Source organism: Mastigoproctus giganteus, chromosome 2, assembly GCF_048544385.1.
Source record: "Mastigoproctus giganteus isolate SK-2022 chromosome 2, ASM4854438v1, whole genome shotgun sequence".
NCBI lineage: Eukaryota > Metazoa > Arthropoda > Arachnida > Uropygi > Thelyphonidae > Mastigoproctus > Mastigoproctus giganteus.
In genome coordinates, this window is record NC_143576.1 from 184264427 (window position 1) to 184286487 (window position 22061).

A 22061-nucleotide genomic window follows, 5' to 3' on the forward strand; every position below is an offset into this window, starting at 1 on the left:
GTTTTAGATCTTTTTTTATATCGAGTAGTAGTAGTATTTGTGGCATGTTAAGCAAGAAAGCAAGTGTATGAGCATATGCAGCATAAGCCAAAAAAAAAAAAAAAATCACACAACCATTCCCTCTAAATGTTTGTCCAGTTCCTCCTTAAATTTATTTAACCTATCAACTTCCACAATGACAGATGAAAGTTTGTTCCAGCAATTAACCACCAGCTGGTTAAAAACAAATTTCTGCACATCTATTCAACATCTGTCTTTCCTCAATTATGCAACAAGTGGAAGAATTCCATCAGAATTCAGCGTGCTCAACCCATTCAAGGCCTTATACACCTCAATCAGATCACCTCGCAGGTGCCTAGTCTCCAGTCGCTGCAATTTGCAGAACTTAAGCCTCTCTTGGTAAGAGGATCCCCTCATTCACCTCACCATTCTTGTTGCCCCGCTCTGTACACACTCAAGCAAATCTACATGGTTTCTAAAATGAGGCCTCCAGACCTGTACGCAGTACTCAAGGCATGACCTGACCATTGCCTTATACAGAGGGACAATCACCTCCTTTTCCCTGCTAGCAAAATTCCTGTATATCATTGACAAAACCCCATGACTTGCCCTGGCAGCCAGTCTGCATTGCTTAGAAAACTTCATATCTGACTGCACAATTACTCCCAAGTCTTTTTCATTTTCTACCACCTTTAGTGTAGTACCACACAGTTGGTACGTTTGTTATTGGCTTGATTCTGCAAGATGTATTGCTCAAGACTGTTTCTTTATAATATATTTAAAGTCAGATGCAGGTGTAGTAAAGGACTGATCGATAGGATCAGCAAAACTCCATGACCTGCTCTAGCAGCACATCTGAACTGCTCAGAGAACTTCTTATCTGACTACACAAATATCCCCAGGTCTTTTTCATTCTCCACCTCCCTGAGTGTAGTACCACACAGTTGGTACATTTCTCTTGGGTTACTGCTACCCATCTGCCTAACCTTTCTAGATCCTGTTGTAGTAGCATACTGTCTTTATTGTCATTAACAACCCTGCCAACCTTTGTATCATCTACAAACTTGGACATTAAACTTGATATACCTTGATCGATATCATTGAAAAAAAAACAAAACAACAATGGGCCCAGCACTAAATCCTGGGGGATCCACTAATAACATTAGTCCACACAGAACAGTGTCCATTTATTATCACTCTCTGCTGTCTCCCACTCAACCATCCCTTTACCCATTGCAGCAACTTGTCCTTAATGCCATACCGCTTCAATTTGTAAAGCAGTCTTCCATGTGGAACAGTATCAAAAGCTTTCCTGAAATCCAAATTATTTTTTGCATTTAGTTCCTTTGTGACCACATCCTAGTATCCAATCAAAGACAAGACTTACCCTTAACAAATCCATGCTATATCTGAACTATTACTGCAATCCTGTCTAGGTGATCCTGCATCACTTCTTTAACCAGTGACTCCATTATTTTCCCTGGAACAGAAGTTAAACTAACAGGTCTATAATTATTTGTGTCACCCTATGAACCCCATTTGGGGATACATTTGCACATCTCCAGTCCATGGGGACCTCCCCTGAATCTAAGGATGCTCTCATAATTAAGGCTAAGGGTTTGCTTACTTCACTTGTTGCTTCCTTCAATATAACTGGATAGATTCCATCTGCCTCAGGTGCCTTTTTATGTTTAACTTCAACAATTTCTCCTCCGCTTTGCTCTTAGTTATTACAAAATCATTTAGCTCCCTGTTAGAGTTTAGTAAACTTCTGTCCTCTTCCTTACAGAATTCTTCAGGTGTGAATGTAGATGCAAAATACTCATTCAGTTTGTCAGCTATCTAAGCAGGATCATCAACAGTCAAACCACCAACATCAAGTGGACCAATCTGATCCATCCCCTTCCTTCTAGAGTTAAATTTGCTGTATGTTCTGTTGGGACAAGGTGTGTTTTCCTCAGACTGTGAAATGAAAGGTCAAAGAGCAGTATATGATACATCTAAGGAGACACAGTAGGCTGTATCTTACTAAGGTCAATTTGTCAATCAGCCTGTAGGAAGCAAAGATGTATCCAGGTTCGTGGATTTATAGATGGATAAGCTCTATAAAGGTTTTCCGATTTGGGAGAGAAAAGTCCATTCCAAGAGGGGTGATTTGGATGCCCTTTGAGTTTTACTGCATTATTTAATAAAAGCATTTGTATGTGTAGCTGCAAAGAGGTTTCATGTGCTTCAGCATATAGGCACTGATGCCCCAGTGCAAGACAAAGAGGACTGTGGGGTCCAGGATCAAGCCAATGTAGAGTGCTTGGTCCAGCATAGCTATAGACAACAGAACCGTAGTCTAGACATGACAGTATTAGTGCATGGTACAGATGTAGTAGTGTGTAATGGTCGGCTCCCCATCTTGTGCCTGACAGAACTCTTAAGATTAACATTAGTAGATGCATATGATGCAAGAAAGAAAGCTTATACAGCATCAGTCAAAAAAAAAAAAAAAAAACCCATTTCACGCTCTATTTGCTCCAAATGTTTGTCCACCTCTTCCTTGAATTTATTTAAGCTATCAACTTCCACAGCGACATATGGAAGTTTGTTCCAGCAATCAACCACCCGCTAGCTAAAGGCAAATTTCCGCACATCTATTCAATAACTGTCTTTCCTCAATTTAAGTTTATGCCCCTTCAGGTTTGTAATCTAAGCAAGAGGAAGAATTCCATCAGTATTGAGCCTGCTCAATCCATTCAAGACCTTATACACCTCAATCAGATCACCTCGCAGGTGCCTAGTCTCCAGACAATACAATTTGCAGAACTTAAAAAACCTTTCTTCGTAAGAGTACTTCGTAAGAGCCTTTGTTCCCCTCACCAGTCTTGTTCCCCTTCTCTGTACTCGTTCTAGCAACTCTACATCCTTCCTAAAATGAGATCTCCAGACCTGTATGCAGTATTCAAGGTGTGGCCTGACCACTGCCTTATAAAAGGGGATAATCACCTCCTTATCCCAGCTAGCAAAATTCCAGTATATCATTGAAAGACCACATGACCAGACCTACTCTGGCAGCCTGTCTGCACTGCTCAGAAAATTTCATATGTGACTGCGCAATTACCCCCAGGTCTCTTTCATTCTCCACTACCCTGAGATAATACCACCCAGTTGGTACATTTCTCTGGGGTTACTGCTACCCATATGTAGTACTTTGCATTGGTCAATGTTAAACTTCAGTTGTCACTTCTCAGCCAGGCGCCTCCGTAGCCAGGTGGGAAGGAGCAGCAGTGCGTAGCACACGCTTCTTGATTAGACCGGGGTTCGAGCCCGTCACCACCAAATACGGAGGATGCGGAAAGGTCAGGGAATGACCACCGCATATCCCGGAGCAATATGGCCTTAGTTGCTAATGCTCCTAAAAACCAAATAACAAACAAACAAACAAACAAACAAACTTTTCAACCCATCTGTGCAACTTTTCCAGATTCTAGTGCAGCATGCTGTCATTACTGTTATTAACAAGCCTGCAAACCCTTTGTATCATCTGTAAACTTTGACATTAAGCTTGATATACCTTCATCAATATCATTGAAAAATATACAAAACAACAATGGACCTAACACGAAACCCTGGAGGACACCACTAATAACATTATCCCACAAAGAGCGGTGTCCACTGATTATCACTCTCTGTCTTCTCCCACTCAACGATCCCTTTTATCCATTGTAGCTACTTGCCCTTAATGCCATACTGCTCCAATTTATATAGTAGTCTTCCATGTGCAACAGTACCAAAAGCTTTCCGAACTGCAAGTATTATGATATCAAAATTATTTTTTGCATCCAGTACCATTGTGATCATGTCATAGTATCCAATCAAATTGGTCAGACAAGACTTTCCCTTAACAAACTCATACTGCAGTCTTGTCTAGATGACCCTGCAATGCTTCTTTAACTAGTGACTCCATTATTTTCCCTGGAACAGAAGTCAAATAATAGGTCTGTAATTACTCGTGTCGCCCTTTGTCCCCCTTTATGAATTAGAGATACATTTGCACATCTCCAGTCTGTGGGGACTTCCCCTGAGTCCAAGGATGCTCTCATAATTATGGCTAAGAGTTTGCTTACTTCCTTTGCCACCTCCTTTAATATAACTGGATAGATCCCATCGACCCCAGGTGCCTTTCTTATGTTTAACTTCAACAATTTCCCCTCCACTTTGCTCTCAGTTATTAAAAAATCATTTAACTCTCTGTTAGAGTTTGATAAACATATGGCCTTCTCCTCCTTGAATAACTCCTCATGTGTGAATGTAGATGCAAAATACTCATTTAGTTTGGCAGCTATCTGAGAATGATTATCTACAGTCAAACCATTACTATCAAATGGACCAATATTATTTATCCCCTTCCTTTTAGAGTTTATATAAGTAAATCTTTGCTGTTTTTCTTTGCATCCTTTGTCAAAGATATCTCATACTCTGTCTTCACTTGCCTAACTTCCTTTGACTTGATTATAGACTAGCTTATATCTACCACAGGCTTCTGTGTCACCTGATAATTTATATGAATCGCATCCATTTTTCTTCTCTGCCACAAGTCTCATTAGTTCGTCTGATATCCATTTGGGTCTAAACCTAAAACAGTATTTCTTAGTTGGAATAAAAAGACTAGTAGCTTCCAAGATTACTTCCTTCAATGCTTCCCATTTAGAATTTTCTGTTGCTAACATCTTCAGTTGGTCCCACTGTACAGAATTTAAAAGATCTCTGAGACCACTGCAGTCACTTTTACGAAAGCAAAAACCCTTCCCTTTACCCCTGAAGGTAGTTACAGCTTTAAGTAAATCTCACATCACTACACTGTGATCATTGCCACATAGTGGTTCCATTATCTGTAAATTCTTAATTGATGAATAATTACTGCTGATAATCAGATCAAGAGTGTTATTCCCTCCAGTTGCCTCTCTAACATATTGCTGTAGAAAACAATCATCCAATAAATCCACAAAAGCCTTGCTAGAGTGCGAGTGACCAACCCACAAGTTCCAGTCAATATCTGGGAAGTTAAAATCTCCCATTATAAGACACTGATTTACTGGCCCCCCTTTATTTCTCTGCAAAATTGCTCATTATACTCATGAGATTCATTTGGCCTGTAACACATACCTACTCTTATTTTGCCTTTCCCAGTACTTATGTCACACCAAACTGACTGAACATTGCAGTGTTCATCTAAGTCAGCTGGATGATGTCATGTCTATCCTTTCTGTACATATTGTACTCTCCAAATTCCAATTCTGCATTCCTTACGTCTGTATAACACCACGTCTCTGATATCCAAACAATATTCGCCTTTGATGTCTTGACCAGCATTTCAAATTCATCATATTTATTTACTATACTCCTAGCACTGGTGTACATGCAAGTATACATGCAACTATTCTTACTCTTAGTTACTCTAACACAACCCATGTATTTACTTGTTTCATGACTCCCAGCAGTTCCTGAAATTCCCAGCAACCTGCTTTCCAAGCTGCTGTTCATTCCAATAGAAGCGGAGAAAGAATCACTTCCACCTCTGCCTGCGGCTACTGTTAATCTATTAGTCTACGAATCCCTCCAAGCTAGCAGTTTTCCGACCCACCTAATATTGCCTCGATAGCATCAGCAAATATCCTTGCACCCTTTCTATTTAAATGCATCCCATCCCTTTAGAAGAAATCTCTCCTGTTAACAAGCACAGACCACACTGAGAAAAATTCTACCTCATGAGCATTGCAAAATTTCTCCAGGGCCAAATTAATTGAGAAGGCTCTCATCATATACTCCCTCCTATCGTGTCTGGGCAGGATTGCAGACACTTTCAAATTTAACCCTAACCCGTGACTTTTTTTCAACACTGACCTGTACTTGTTAAGTAAATCAGTAGATCTCCTACACTTAATGTCGTTAGTGCCAATGTGTACAATGTTATCACCTTTTGTGCCTTGAAAAGCTGATATCTGCTCTACAACGTCATCAACTTTTGCCTCTGGCAGACATACCCTGGTCCTATTCCACCTATCTTTTTTGCACAATATATTTCCCATTTCCCTGACAATTGAGTCACTGACAATAACTAGCACCTGTGGGACCAGCACATTCTGCCCTGAAGATTGCCGCTGTGTTGCTTGGTGCACAAGAGTGAGTTCTCGTGTTGAGTTGGGCAGCTGAGAGCTTGATGGGTCCCCATTTTATTTCCTTCGAGGGCATCTACCCAACTCTTCAAACTCTCACAGATACCCATCAGAATGCTGAGTTGGCACCTAATTTCTTCACATTCTCTGTGCCTAGCACACACACAAAGACATTCTCTGTGGCTAGTTCATGTTCTGTTCCAGAAAGGCCTGCAAACATGTCACATTTTGCACATTTTTTTAGACTGTAATGTGTTGGAGGATTGCTCCCTTCGGTTCTTCCCCAAACCACAGCACTTACACTACTTTGTGCACTGCTTTGCTGCTGTAGCCTGGGACATGATTTCCATTTAAATACAATTTAATTAACAATAAAAATTAATAAGATTTATAAATTTAATTGATTAACTTACAATACTATACTAATCTAACGGATTCCTAATACAGTGCTACGTATTACACTATCTAGTTTTACATTATACCTTACGCTAGAAAGTTCAAGATATATTAGCATTAGCATTAGTAGAGGCATTTGATGCAAGAAAGCAAGCTTATGCAGCATCAGCCAAAAAAAAAAAAAACCCCCACTTCCACTTCACCCCTCTGTTCGTTCAAAATACCTGTCCAGCTGAGCCTTAAACTTATTTAGGCTATCAACCTCCACCACAAGGGATGGGAGTCTGTTCCGCACGTCTATCCTACATCTGTCTTTCCTCAATTTGAATTTATGCCCTCTCAGGTGATTTTTCTGAGCTAGAGGAAGAATCCCATCAGCACTGAGCATGCTTAAACCATTCAAGGCTTTATACACCTCTATCAGTTCACCTCGCTGGTGCCTAGTCTCCAGACACTGTAATTTGCAAAACTTAAGCCTTTCTTCGTAAGAGCGCCCCTTTGTTCCATTCACTAATCTTGTTGCCCTTCTCTGTACTCGTTCCAGCAGCTCTACATCCTTCTTGAAATGAGGCCTCCAGACCTGTATACAGTACTCTAGGTGTGGCCTGACCATTGCCTTATACAATGGAATAATCACCTCCTTATCCCTGCTGGAAAAATTCCTGTATATCATTGACAATACTCCATGAGCTACTCTTGCAGCCCGTCTGCACTGCTCAGAGAACTTCATATCTGCCTGCACAACCACTCCCAAGTCCCTTTCATTCTCTACCACTGTCAGTGTAGTACCACAGAGTTGATACGTTGCTCTGGGGTTGCTGTTTCCCATGTATAGTACTTTACATTTGTCAATGTTAAACTTCATTTGCCACCTCTCAGCCCATCTGCTCAACCTTTCCAGATCCTGTTGCAGCAGCATAGTGTCAGTAGTGTCCTTGACAACCCTGCCAACCTTTGTATCATCTGCAAACTTGGACATTAAGCTTGATATACCATCATCAATATCATTTATAAATACAGAAAACAATAATGGACCCAACACTGAGCCCTAAGGGACTCCACTAATAACATTAGTCCACGATGAGCAGTGTCCATTGATTACCACTCTCTGTCTTCTCCCCCTCAACCACCCCTTTATCCATAGCAGCAATTTGCCTCCAATGTCACACTGCTCCAATTTGTGTAGCAGTCTTCCATGTGCAACAGTATCAAAAGCCTTTCTAAGATCCAAGTATATAATATCAAAGTTATTCCCTGCATCCAGTTCTTTTGTGACTGCATCATAGTATCCAATCAAGTTGGTCAGGCAAGACTTCCCCTTAACAAAACCATGCTGTGTCTGAGCTATAACTGAAGTCTTGTCTAAATGATCCTGCAGTGCTTCTTTAACCAGTGCCTCCATTAATTTTCCTGGAACAGAAGTTAAGCTCACAGGTCTATAATTACTTGTGTCAGCCTTCGATCCTCCTTTGTGAATTGGGGTCACATTTGCACATTTCCAGTCTATGGGTACCTCCCCTGTGTCCAAGGAAGCTCTCATAATTAGGGCTAAGGGTTTGCTTACTTCCTTTGCTGCCTCCTTTAATATAACTGGATAGATCCCATCCACCCCGGGTGCCTTTCTTGTGTTTATCTTCAACAGTTTCTCCTCCACTTTACTCCCAGTTATTTCAAGATTCTGTAGCTTACTGCTAGAGTTGAATACACCTCAGGCATTCCCCTTGCTGAATAACTCCTCATGTGTGAATGTCGATGCAAAATATTCATTTAGTTTGTTAGCTACCTGAGCAGGATCATCAACAGTTGACCCATCAATATCAAGTGGACCAATCTGATTCATCCCCTTCCTTCTAGAGTTTACATAAGTAAAGAACTCTTTGCTGTTTTTCTTTGCATCCCTTGCCAAAGATTTCTCGTAATCTGCCTTCGCCTGCCTAACCATCTTTGTAACTTGGTTGCATATCAACTTGTATCTATCATAGGCTTCTGTGTAATGTGTTAATTTGTAAGTATCCCATGCATTTTTCTTCTCTGCCATATGCCTCATTAGTTCATCTGACATCCATTTTGGCCTAAACCTTGAACAATATTTCTTAGTTGGTATGTAAAGCCTAGTAGCTTCAAAGATAAGTTCTTTGAATGCTTCCCATTTTGAATTTGCTGTTGGTAACATCATCAGTTGGTCCCAATGTATAGAATTTAAATACTGTCTCAGTCCATCGTAGTCGCCTTTACGGAAGCAATAACCCTTCCCTTTACCCCAATGGTAGTTACCTCTTTGAGTAAATCCCACTTCAGCACACTGTGATCACTGCCACCTAGTGGTTCATTTATCTGCAGATTCTTAATGCATGAAGAATCACTGCTGATAATCAAATCAAGAGTATTACTCCCTCTAGTTGCCTCCTGAACATGCTGATGTAGAAAACAATCATCCAATAAATCCACAAAAGCCCTGCTAGTGTGTGAGTAACCAGCCCCCAAATTCCAGTCAATATCTGGGAAATTAAAATCTCCCATTATAAGACTCTCTGATTTACTGGCCCACTCTATTTCCCTGTACAGTTCCTTATTATACTCATCAGAGTCATTAGGCCTATAGCACACTCCTACTCTCAATTTTGATCTCCCAATGCTTATGTCACACCAAATTGACTCAACACTGCACTGTCCAGCGATGTCGACTGGCTTCACTTCCTTGGTTTTTATGTGTTTCTTAACTAATAGCATAACCCCTCCCCCTTTCCTATCCTGTCTATCCTTTCTGTAGACGTTGTACTCCCCAAATTGCAGTTCTGCATCCCTTATATCTGTGTGACACCACGTCTCTGATATCCCAACAATATCTGCCTTTGATGTTTTGAGCAATACCTCAAATTCATCAAATTTATTTACTAAACTCCTAGCATTGGTGTACACGCAAGTATACCTGCACCTGTTTCTATTCTTAGCTACCCTGACACAACCCATGTGTTTACTTGTACCGCAATGGCTCCCAGCAGTCTCTGAAATACCATGCATCTTGTTTTTCAGGCTTCTGCTCATTCTAATAGAAGCAGTGCAAGAATCTTTTTCACCTCTGCCAGTGGCTACTGTCAATCTATTGGTCTTTGTCTCCCCCCAAGCTAGCAGTTTTCCGACCCACCTAACACTGCCTCGATAGCATCAGCAAATATTCTTGCACCCTTTCTATTTAAGTGTATCCCATCCCTGTAGAAGCAATCTCTCCTGTTAACAAGTACAGTCCAGGCTGAAAAAAATTCTACCCCTTGAGCCTTGCACAATCTTTCCGAATTGATCGACAAGGCTCTCATCATATACTCCCTCCTATCGTGTCTGGGCAGAATTGCAGACACTTTCAAATTCAACCCTAATTCTCGGCTTTTGTTCAACAGTGACCTGTACTTGTTAAGTAATTCTGCCAGTCTCCTACTCCTAATATTATTAGTGTCAACGTGTACAACTATATCACCTTTTGTGCCCTTAAAAGATGATATTCGCTCTACAACGTCATCAACCTTTGCCCCTGGCAGACATACCCTGGTCCTGTTCCACCTATCTTTTTTACAAAGCATGTTCCCCGTTTCCCTGACAAGAGTCACCAACAACTACTAGTTCCTTCGGGACCAGCGCATTCTGCCTTGGGGGTTGTCTCTGTGTCACGCGATGCCCAAGTGCAAGCTCTGGTGTTGATGTGGGCAGCTGAGAGCTTGATGGGCCCCTCAATTTAGTTTCTTCGAGGGCATCCACCCTGTCCTTCAAGCTCTCATATAGGCCCACAAGAACGCCGAGTTGTTGCCTGATATCGATACACTCCTTGCATCGCGCACACACAAAGACATCCCCCTTGGCAGTATCATGTCCCATACCCGATTGCTCTGCAAACATCAAGCAAACAGTGCATTTTATAAGGCTGTGAGTCAGAGGACAACTGCCCCCCTCAGTTCTGCTCTGAGCCACAGCACTTCCATTAGCTTGAGCCTTTTGCTTTTCTGCTCTCGTCTGAGTCATGATTCTATTAATTTATTAATTAATTATAATTAATTATGTTATGTTAAATATAATTAATTATATTACGTTTGTAATCTAAGTCGTTATATGTATTTATTTAAACGTACAATTTAACTGCTAACGAAGTTCAACTAACGCTATCTAGTACGGTATATAACTATCGTATCACAAAGGCGGGAAAATTACGAACGGTAGCGGAGTTGAAACACGTGGAAACCTTTACCGATACTTTTATGCAATTACAAGGCCGAGTACAGAATAAATACACCAAACTAATCAGAAAATCACAAAATAATGTTATACTACTAAATTTAAATCAAAAGTTTTAGAAAAACAATAATTTCAAATCAATAAATAAGAAAAATCCACTTAGCGGCTTTGAACACGACCGTCTCTAGTAGCCTCATCAGCAGACTCCAATATGTTACGCTATTTCATATTGATCTAATATACTACAATGGCGGCAACTTTCGAACAGTACAAGTTAACCAATACTAAATAATAACTTACAAAATCTCTATCTAAATTCAATATATACTAAGTATTGTAACTAGGAATATAAAGCTATTTCTAGAAAATAAATTAATATGCCAATTAAATTAAATCAATAAAACAGCAAAAAATTTAAGAAAAATTTCTCTATTAGCTGAAGCCATAAAAACTTCATCCGCATAGAGCTACTCTCATTCTCGAATCCCAATATACTTCAAGCTTTCAAGCTTGAAGATGTCAAGCTTTTTAAGACAGGTAATCTGGAGCGTTTGTTTTTATGTGTTCAAGGAAGGTAAGTTTTTGGTCAAATATCACACCAAAAAAGTGGACACTAGGGACCACTGACATGACTTGATTTTCTAGTTGAAGTTCCGGGTCTGGATGTATGTTATGCTTCCTACAGAAGTGTATCCAGACAGTCTTTTGGTGTGAGAGAGACGAAATCCATTGTTTTGGGACCATTTATCTATTTTGTTGGTGGCACACTGCAACTGTCATTATATCATTCGCATATTGGGTGAATGGCAGGTGATATTGATGTCAGTGGCGTACAGCAGGCCTGGCCAATCCTTGGCCCACCACATTATTTTTCCCAGCCCAACAGATGATTTGTATACTACTAACACAACATCTGTGTGAAATAATTCACTAGCTGCACTAAGCACGATATATAACGAGAAATATAAAACTAGACCAGCTGTACTTCTCCGAATCCCCACCACTCATTCCCTTCTTCAAACCAGAAACTCTGCAGATGGAAGTAATTGATTTACAGTGCAACAATGAATTAAAACACATTCACGCGAAGACATCAAAAATCAACTTTTACAACACATATGTGACACCGGAAAAGTATCCTAAATTAAGATTTTTTGCACTAAAAATTTTTTGCACCTTCAGATCCACATATGTTTGAGAAATTTTCTTTTCAAAAATCAAATTTATTAAAAGTAAAACTCAAGCTTCAATAACAAATCAATTAAGTTGTGCAACTATCAATATTGAAGTAGATTTTAAAAAAATTTGGTGATCACAAAGAAAGCAAATATCTCATTGATGTAGATATAAAATAATAATGAATGAATAAAAAAAAGTTTTATAGTATTTGATTTTTTTATTTTTAAAAGTTTCTTTTTATATGTTCTGGCGCCTCCGTAGCCAGGTGGGCAGGAGCAGTAGTGCATAGCACACGCTTCTTGATTAGACCGGGGTTCGAGCCCGTACCCACCAAATACGGAGGATGCGGCAGGTCAGGAAATGACCACCGCATATTCCCAACCCGAATAAAGGGTGAGGGTTGGCGTCAGGAAGGGCATCTGGCCGTAAAAATTGCATGCCAAAACAATAAAAAAAAAAAAACACTGACCCCACATAATAATGGGAAAAAGGCGAGGGAAAAAAAAAAAAAAGTTTCTTTTTATGTGGCCCGCAGAAATTTGTAGTTCGTCAAGGTGGCCCCAGAATGATTTGAGTTTGGTGGGCCTGGCGCACAGGGTAGTAAATATTGTTTGTGGTAGGTCATGTGTTATTGAGTTAACTATTATATTAAAAAGAGAGGCACTTAGCACTGATCCTTGTGGCACCCCTTCTTCCTGGATAAATCTTGAAGATAATTGGTTGTGAACTCTGACTTGAAATGAGAGGTGGTGTAGGAAAGTTCTGATAAACTGTGGTAGGTGTCTGCATAATCCCAAATCGTATAGGTTTCGCATTATATTGTATCTCCAAGCAGCATCAAAAGCTATTTCGATGTCAAAAAGGACCATGACAAGGTATTCTTTCCATATGAAGGCATCACGGATGTTAATTTCTGATTTAATTGAAAGGTCAAGAGTGGATCTACCTTAAAGGAAGCCACATTGCACTGGACTTAGGAGGTCATTAAGAGCTAGAAACCAGGATAGCCTGCCTTTTATCATTTTTTCCATGACCTTGCTCATACAGCTGGTGAGGGCAACAGGTCAATAATGTTGCAGATTTGTAGGATCTTTTCCTGGCTTTGGAAATGCCAAAACATAAGCATGGTGCCATTTGTCAGGGAAAGTGTTTTCTTTGAATATTCTGTTGTATAGGAGTAACAGTGTCTTGAAGGCCTGTTCAGTGAGTTTTGTTATCATGATGTAGTGTATTCCATCAGGCCCTGCTTCACCGAGTTTAGTGGAGACTAGAGCATGGTGCAACTCTGACATTGTGAAGGGGAGATTGTCTGCAGAACTGGATGTTGATTCAAAACTGATTGAGTGTTTTCAGTTTGCACTTTGTATGTCTGAAAATGCACAGAGTATGATGTTGTAGCTGAGATTTCCATGAAGGACCTGCCAAGAGTGTTTGCAATCTCCTCTGGTTTTGTAATATTAGAGCCATTGACACGTGGGTGTTTTGCGTATATTCACTGTATTTTTGCCTATACTGTTTGGGTGTTTGTTGTTCTTGTAATTGTGGAAGTGAAACCTCCATGCTTCCCTTTTGCTGATCTGCCTAACAGGTTTTGCCTTTGCCCTTGCCTGTTTAAAGAGGATGAGGTTTGTTGTTGTTGGGAACTTTCTGAAGATGTTCCATGCTGTTTTTCTGTTTTTTGGCTGCACTACGTTCATCATTCCACCACACTTTTGAGCAAACTGATATTTTTGTGGACTGTTTTTGAATTGCTTTGTTTGCTGCCTGCAGTATTTGGTTATATATATATATATATTCTACTGCCAGATTTATGGGTGTTTCTTGGACCTGCTTTTCTTCTAGTGTTGCTAGCTGCTAGCACACATCCCATTCAGCTTTAGAAAAGTTCCATTTGGCAATTCGGTAGGAAAGGTGAGGAACACTTGTATCAATGCGGCATATCACAGGGTAATGATCACTGCCCAGTGGATTGCTGTGAATAGTCCATCCAAATAGAGGATATATGGTCACTGAGCATAGAAAGATATCAATAACTGAAGTAGATCCTATAGGAAGATGAGTATAAGTGTACTCTCCATTATTTAAAGCTAAGCTATCAGATTGTGTTGATCAAATAATTGTTTGATAGTTTGTCCACGCTTGTCCTGTTTGTAGTTTCCCCATAACAGATGGTGACTATTAAGGTCTCCTAGAATGAAGTAGGGTTTGGAAAGTTGTATCACTAATTCTTCTAAGTCTGCATAGCATATATTTTGGTTATGTGGCAAGTATAATGAGACTATGGTTAAATCAAAGTTAACATTGACCCATGCAGCAACTGCCTCAAGTTTTTTTTTTAGTGGGATTGGTTTTGAGGGTATCTGAGAGTTGATTATCACCGCTGCCTAGGGTTGCCAGATGTCCTTTATTTCGAAGGACAATCCTTTATTTTAGCCAAACTGTCCTTGTCCTTTACTGAAACAAGAAAGGACACAATTTGTCCATTATTTTCATTTTTCAATGCCTGTGCCTCGTAATGGCAGTGGCAGATTTCTGCACAGGCATAGGAGGGGTACGCTTCGAACCCAACATGTGCAGAGTCCCCCAAACCAACAAAAATTTACAATTTCATTTCAAAACTTTTACAGGGAATATGTTAAAAAACCCCTCAAATGCAAAATCCGCCACTGAGAAATGAATCATAAAGAGATAATCTTAACCTATTCTAGCCTCTCTGGCTCATATATGTAGCTTCATGAACACCATGAACTTAATTTCATACTTCTCAATGAAATTATATTTTTTCTGACAAAGCATAAAAACTTGCATCTGTGTGGCCATGATCTGATTTTCACGAAAATCGTGCGACTGGTAGATAATTAATAAAATCACAGGTATCAGAAAAATCACTTTTTATAATATGGAGTTCAATGGCTTTGTTTAAAACTGTTTTTCCTATAACTTTACAAAGAAACATTTATCTATTTCATTTACACTGTTATAGGCAAGGCACCTACATATTTCATGTTATATACAAACATATTTTATTTTTTAGCCATCCAAAATGGTATTTCCCCCAAAACAGAAGAAGAGGCTTTGTTCTAATAACAAAAATTGGGAGCAAGAATACAAATGGCTAGCTTCAACAAATGATCTCATGAGGCGAGATGTCTCCTATGCAGAAATGTATTTAAAGTTGGTTATATGGGCATCTTAGCAGTTACTCAGCAAATTGACTTACAAGCTCAAAAATAAGCAAATTCTTCAAATTTTCTTGATAGGTTTTTTGTGAAAAAGATACAAAAGAGGATTTAGTTACTGCAGCTGAAATAACTAATATTTATCATTCAATTAAGCATCGCCATTTTTATAACTCCTTTGATTGTACCATGAAATTGAACTCTAAACTTTACAATGATTCAAAAATTGCACGAAAATATCATGTGGAAGAACTAAATCTGCTGCCACTGTTTGTAATGTTTTAGGTAAAAAAGCATTGCAAATTGTTTTGGATTATTTAAAACATCATGATCCACCATTATTTTTTTGTTTACAGATTGATGCTTCTAATAGAAAGAATATGAAAATGTTTCCTTTGTCAATTCAGTACTTCAACAAAGAATATGGTCCTACAAATTATTTAGTTGATTTTTTTGAAAATGCTGATGAAAGTGCAGATGGAATGTTTGAGTACCTAAAATATTCAATGAGTAATTTAAGATTGGATTGGCAAAGGGTATCTAGCTTCAGTGCAGACAATGCAAATTGTAATTTTGGGAGTAATAAATCCTTATTCCAAAATATTAAGAAATTAAAGGAAGACACAATTAAAGCAAACTGCCATGCTCACATTATTCATAATTTAGCTAAATATGCTTTCAGTAATTTAGATATTGATATAGAAAATATCATCTTGAAAATATATGGTCATTTTTCTGTTTCAGCTAAAAGAAGGGATAACCTTAAAGAATTGCATGAGTTTGCCAAAACAGAATTTAAGAAAATTTTAAGGCACGGCTCTCTTTACAACCATGTATACAATGAATGTTGCTTTCATGGAAGGCTTTGAGTCTTTATTTTGTAAGCAAACCAAAAGACTGTTCCAAACAGCTTTTTAAAATCCTTCAAATTAATGAATATTCGACAGAGGTCCCTATAAATTATAGAATTATATTTTCTTTTCTCAATGTATGCAATTGATATAATTTGCAAAGCAATAAAAGAGCTTGAAAAGAATGAAACGTGTGCCAGTGATTTTTTTATATAATGAATGATCTAAAAAAATCACAGAAGAATCGTCTTGATCAAGAATTTTTTGAGTATCAACTTCAATCAGCATTTTCAGAAATTAGACCGTGTAGTTAAAAGAACAGTAATAAATGATTTCAAAGCATTTTATAATGCTGCATTGAAACATTTAGGAAAGAAATTAAATTTTAATGAAAATACCACTTTTTTGAAACTCAGCAAATTAAGCTTTAAAAATGGTTGTCCTAACTATGACTCATTTGTTTAAGTAGCAGAATATTTTAAATTAATAGAAAAACTAAAGTTGGATATGAATGATTTTTCTGATGAGGTTTCAGTACTGAAAACAAATTATGAAACTGTGTCAACCTCTGAAAATTTTAAAGCTTGTTCGAGTACTTTGAGTCAACAGTATTTAATTTTGAAGTGTTGATTTTATGCTTTCAAATATTTTCAAGGTCATTTTGTGTGTTTTTTAAGCGCCAGAGACTTCGGCAAATTCAGAAAGGATTTTTAGTGTAATGAACTCGAAGTGGAGGGATGGGCAAAATAGATGTTCAGTTTCACTCATAAAAAGCGAACTAATGATCTACTTCAATTTTAAAGATGATTGTTTATATTTTTCTGAGAAAATTAAAAATAAAAGTTCTTAAGGCTACTCGAAGTAGTATAAATATATTCAATGTGAATGATTTCTAGCTATTAAAGCAGCATGTTTTTTTTTGTTTTTTTCATCTACCTAAAATTACTTTAGCTTGATGTCAATTAATGCACTAAGCTTGCATTAAAATATTTGGATCAATTCATGCTTTTTATATCATCCATATCAATACTTCCCCATAGAAAGCCATGGTTTGCCATTAAATATTTTAAATTCTAAATTAAACTAAAATTTGCAAATATTTATAGTCAGTATGAAAAGTATAATTTTTAAACCAAAATCTAAAAAACAAACAAAAAGTTTAATTTTTAACTAAAAAATATTCAATTTTCCTTTTTTGAGGTGGGGGGGATGGAGTGAGAGTTGGAGAGTGGTAGCATTAATTATTTTTGAGTGTTCTTTAATCCAGTCATAGAAATCTGGATTAAAGGACACTCAAATCTACCTCACCAATGAAAGATTTTTCGGATTATGTGGAACACAATCATGCCAATGAATTGTGTTTCCAAAGGGAAACAATTATATTTGGTGTTAGACTGGTTTCCTGTAGACAAAAGGCAATAGGGTCATATTGTGAAAGGAGATCTAGGATGTCGAACAAATTACTACGACAGCCTCTGCAATTCCACTGTAAGAAGGTGAGCATTACAGGTAGTTCCAGACTTTACAAGTTAATTCATTCCTAGCACGCACTAATAAAGCGAGAATTTATTTCCTATACACAATGTTAAAAACAGGGGTTAAATTCTCAAAAATAAAATTTGACCATAGTAATGTTAAATAAAGGTCAACAAAACAATAGTTTATGCTTAAACAATGATTTATCTATCCAAAGAAATGAAAACGTAGCCTTTAAACATCAAGCAAATTATATTGCAAATTATTATTTGTCATAGAAATGTTAAAGAATGTTTATTCTTCATCATCATCAACTACATGCAACACTCATCATTAGCTCGGCTCTCGTAGTTGGTTTGTTGGTAGAACAAGGAGTTGTCTTCTTTGGAAATGCTTCCATAGTCATTTGTTTCCAAGACAGTCTTCTCTTTTCTTTATAAATTTCACGATAGCATGCATAAGCATTTTTGAAATCTGTAGCAACTTTTCTAATGTGCTCGAAATTTGAATCTCGTGACTGGAAAATCTCAATTGCTTTACCTGTGTTGAAAAGCTTCATCAAGCGCCATGACAGTGAAGGAACGAACAAGAGTTTCAGCTGTTAAATCTTCTTCCTCAGCTTCTTCACATTTTGCTATTTCAAGGTCTTCATTTATGAGCTCTCCATTGTGTGCTTGAAGCAGATCAGTAACATGAGTTGCAGAAACCTCAAGCTGCAATTGATTAGCAAAATTAACGACCACTTCTGTTTCATTTTGTACAATCTCTGCTGGTTCTTGAAATCCTTCAAAATTATCAATAAACTGAGGACAGTTTATTCCAAACACCCTTCATATTCTTCTCTGTAATTTTGTCTCAGATTCGTTTTATTATTTTGATTGCATCTAAAATATAGAATTCTTTCCAAAATTCATTGAATTGGACAAAAAATGTATGCATAGTAGTACAATAACACACAGTAGTAATGTACAGCTAAGTGCGTGGTTTTAAATGCCGTATTTATGAATGTTTAGCAGCATTTATTTATTGCAATTAATGTTCATATTTTCATACTTGATACTTTACAAAAAGAACTCGTAAACCTGGGAAATCGTAAAGTGGGAACTGCCTATATTTGGGTTTAGTGGAACCCTTGATTTATTTTCGAGGGACAGAAAGATTACATCACTCAAGTTTACCTTTCCCTTTCTTTGGGAAATAAAGTTTCCCTGTATCCATATCCTCATTGGTGACCAGTTCTAAAACCTGTTCATCTTGATTTAAATTGTCTTCTGAGTCCATGTATTCTGTTTGATTTGAGTCAAGAGTGGTAGATACTGTGGTATTCTGCTGTGGCATCTGGTTGTACTGTGATTGGAATATTTATGGCTTTGCTTTGTTTGTTTTTCATTTGGTGTGTGTTGTTACTGGGGACAATAGTGACCTCGCCCATTCAGCTAGTACCTTACTTGGTAGGTTACATTATATTCAGTTTTGTACCACTATATCTTTTTTTTCATGTTTCCAAAGGGGACACTCCTTGGAATATGCTGGAGGTGATTCTTTACAGTTAAGATAGATTGGTGTTGTAGCCGTGCAGTCAGTACTAATGTGTGCAGTGTATCCACATGTGGCACAGGCAACTGTTCCTCTGCAGACTGTTTGTTTGTTTGTTATTTGGTTTTTAGGAGCATTAGCAACTAAGGCCATATTGCTCCAGGGATATGCGGTTGTCATTCCCTGACCTTTCCGCATCCTCCATATTTGGTGGTCACAGACTCAAACCCCGGTCTAATCAAGAAGCGTGTGCTATGCACTGTTGCTCCTGCCCACCTGGCTATGGAGGTGCCTGCAGACTGTCTGTGAGTGCCCAAACTTCTGGCGCTTGTAGCAGAGTAATAGGTTTGGGATGTAGGGTTTAACTGGGCAGTTAAGATAGCCCGCTTATATCACTGTTGGTGGTTTGGTGTTTTCAAAAGTGAGTATTATGTTCCAAGTAGGAACTAGTATGCTGTCTTCCTTTGTCGTAATTCTTTTTACATTGATGACTCCTTGGTCTTTAGTTCTTGTTTTAGCTCTTCGTGTGAACATTGATGAGGTTCCATTCGGTGATGACACCTCTTGATGTGTTCAGGGAAACATGTGGTGAAATGGTGACAGAAGTTCCACCAAAAGTTTTTAGTTTTTGTAGTTGCTCAGATTGTTGGGAAGTGGCAACTTCAACCAGCAGGGCTCCTGATCTTAAATGACGAGCTGTCCTGGGAGTACCTACTGTGCTTTCGAGGCATTTCTGCACTAGGAATGGAGACAGTTTTCCAATCTGTTGTTCTTGAGTGGAATGAATGATTAGCAAAGTTGGAGTTCAGATTCTGTCTACGTCAGTCTTTTGACGTTTTGCTGTGAGAGAACCAGACTCCTGTTGTTGCCTTGTCAGGGTTTCTTCTGTGCACCCAGTTGTTTTCTGGGTTTCGGGAACTGCTTGCTATATTTCGCCCTAGAAGGGAGACCGTTTCCACTCCAGGTTACCAGCCCAACCACATGGGCAGGAGCAGTGCCACCTTTGTGACCAAATAATGCAAATAAAAGGAAAAAAGAAAGGTTACTTCTCCTCCTGATCAAGTAAAGTGATTTCTTTACTGAGGATTATTTAATTGATTGTTAGTGTAATGCTAAATAAAAAAGACGATTTTATTTATTCAAGAGAGAGTGCTAATTCACTGGCAAAGACACTTGATCACAAAATTGATTGGCACCTGAGGCCTAGTGACCAGAACCATGTTCTGGTCATTAACCATTTTGAATGATACTGAACAGTTCTTCAAAATGTTCTGGTCACTAACCAGAATCATTTCATAACTATGTTGCTTCAAAATGATTTTTACCTTTTAAAAATGGTCTGAAACTGGCAAACTTAGTGTTTTTAATGCATCTAAGCATAAAGAAGAGAAACCAAGGAGTAACTTACAGACTTTGGGAGGGGGATAGTAAAACACATTGTAAAATTCCTAAAAAGTTTTGTATTTTACTGTCAAAGGTAAGGTGTTATGCACGAATGATAAAGACTTAAGTGTTACAATACAACTAAATAGAAAGTTTGCCAAATAGTGTGCACAGGTGATGGAAGGCACATGTTATCCTATCAATGATTTATCAGACCACTGCAAATAGGAAAAAAGATGTCATTACTTCTCTTTTTAAGACAATGGTGAGAATGCATTTCGAATATTGTATTCAGGTCTGGAGGCTGCATTTAAAATAAGATAATACTTTCTGAGGGGAGGACTCAAAGAAGGTGCAGCAAGACTGATAAAGAAAACTACTAATTGTCCTTATGGTTTAGAAGATGCAGACCACAAAGCTTGGCAACTAGCAACTACAGTTTGTGGTGGATGGGGGAAATGATAGAAAAAGTATGAACAACAGGGATTTTTTTTTTTTTTTTTTTGACAGATAAAAAGGTTCACTTCCTTGCATCATTTTTTTATTCTAATATGATTACACTATTCCCGACTTCAATAAAGAAAATAATAAAAAAATTTCTACATTTCATGTGTTCTGTATCACAACGTCAAATTTTAATTACCAAAACAATTGGTAATCACTGCTAATCAGAATGATTAAAAATTACAGATATTAAGAAATAAGTAATCTGAACATAATTTATTACAACTTCAATAACATAAGTCAAATTTGCTAATGAAAATTGGGTTTATAATATCCAATGTAGACAAAAATACCTTAACATTTTCAGAAACTAATTCTTCTGGTGTGTATAAGCCATCTAAAAAGCCGGTAGATTTGATCACCTATATAAAAAATAAAATATATATGTATATTCTTCAAAAAGATAAGTAATCTTGTGGAGAATATTAGTAGCATAACAATGTATATGTTATATTTGTTTCAACAAAATATTTCCATTCAGTAATTAGACAGAAATAGTACAAATTAGATATATAACTTGATGTGGTTCTAAGTTTTAAAGAGTGAAATATACAAGGACTGTTTAAGAAAGACCAAGGATGATTTTTATTAAATATCAAATCATTCAAAGTTGGTGTTGGTGCTGTGATCATTTTCAAAAATACTTTCCTCTAAACCCAATGCACATATGCACGCTGATTCTTGCACTGCTTCTACTAGAACATGCATGGCAGCCCTGAAAAGCAAGGATTCAGGGATTTCAAGACCTGCTATGAGTCATCATGGAACAAGTATGCTGATGGGATTCTTCCTCTTGCTCAGAATAATCACCTGAGAGGGCATAAATTCAATTTGAGGAAAGACAGAGGTGGGATAGATGTGCTGAAGTTTGCCTTTATCCAGCGGGTAGTTGGTTGGTGGAACAGATTTCCATCCTTTGTTGTGGAAGTTGATAGCCTAAATAAATTTAAGGCTGAGCTGGACAGGTATTTGGAACGAACGGAGGGGTGAAATGGAAGCGTTTTTTTTTTTTTTTTTTTTTGGCTGATGCTGCATAAGCTTGCTTTCTTGCATCATATCCCTCTATTAAATGCTAAAGTAAATACATCTTCAAAAAGGCCTATGGGGCTGGGTAATTCCATACTGAAATAATTACACTCAAACACCAGCCAAGCGGTTAAAATTTTACTATA

The 22061-nt window shown here is 37.9% G+C and overlaps 1 protein-coding gene across 2 annotated transcripts in view; it reads right to left on the reverse strand.

Moving 5' to 3' along the window:
* The window catches only part of IFT54 (intraflagellar transport 54), a 175633-nt gene that overhangs the window by 133011 nt on the left and 20561 nt on the right, over positions 1 to 22061 (reverse strand). For both annotated transcript variants that reach the window (XM_090368840.1, XM_090368839.1), the window contains exon 2: positions 21183 to 21251. In XM_090368840.1, coding sequence (XP_090224966.1) covers positions 21183 to 21251 — 69 coding nt within the window. The remainder of the gene's footprint in view (positions 1 to 21182; positions 21252 to 22061) is intronic.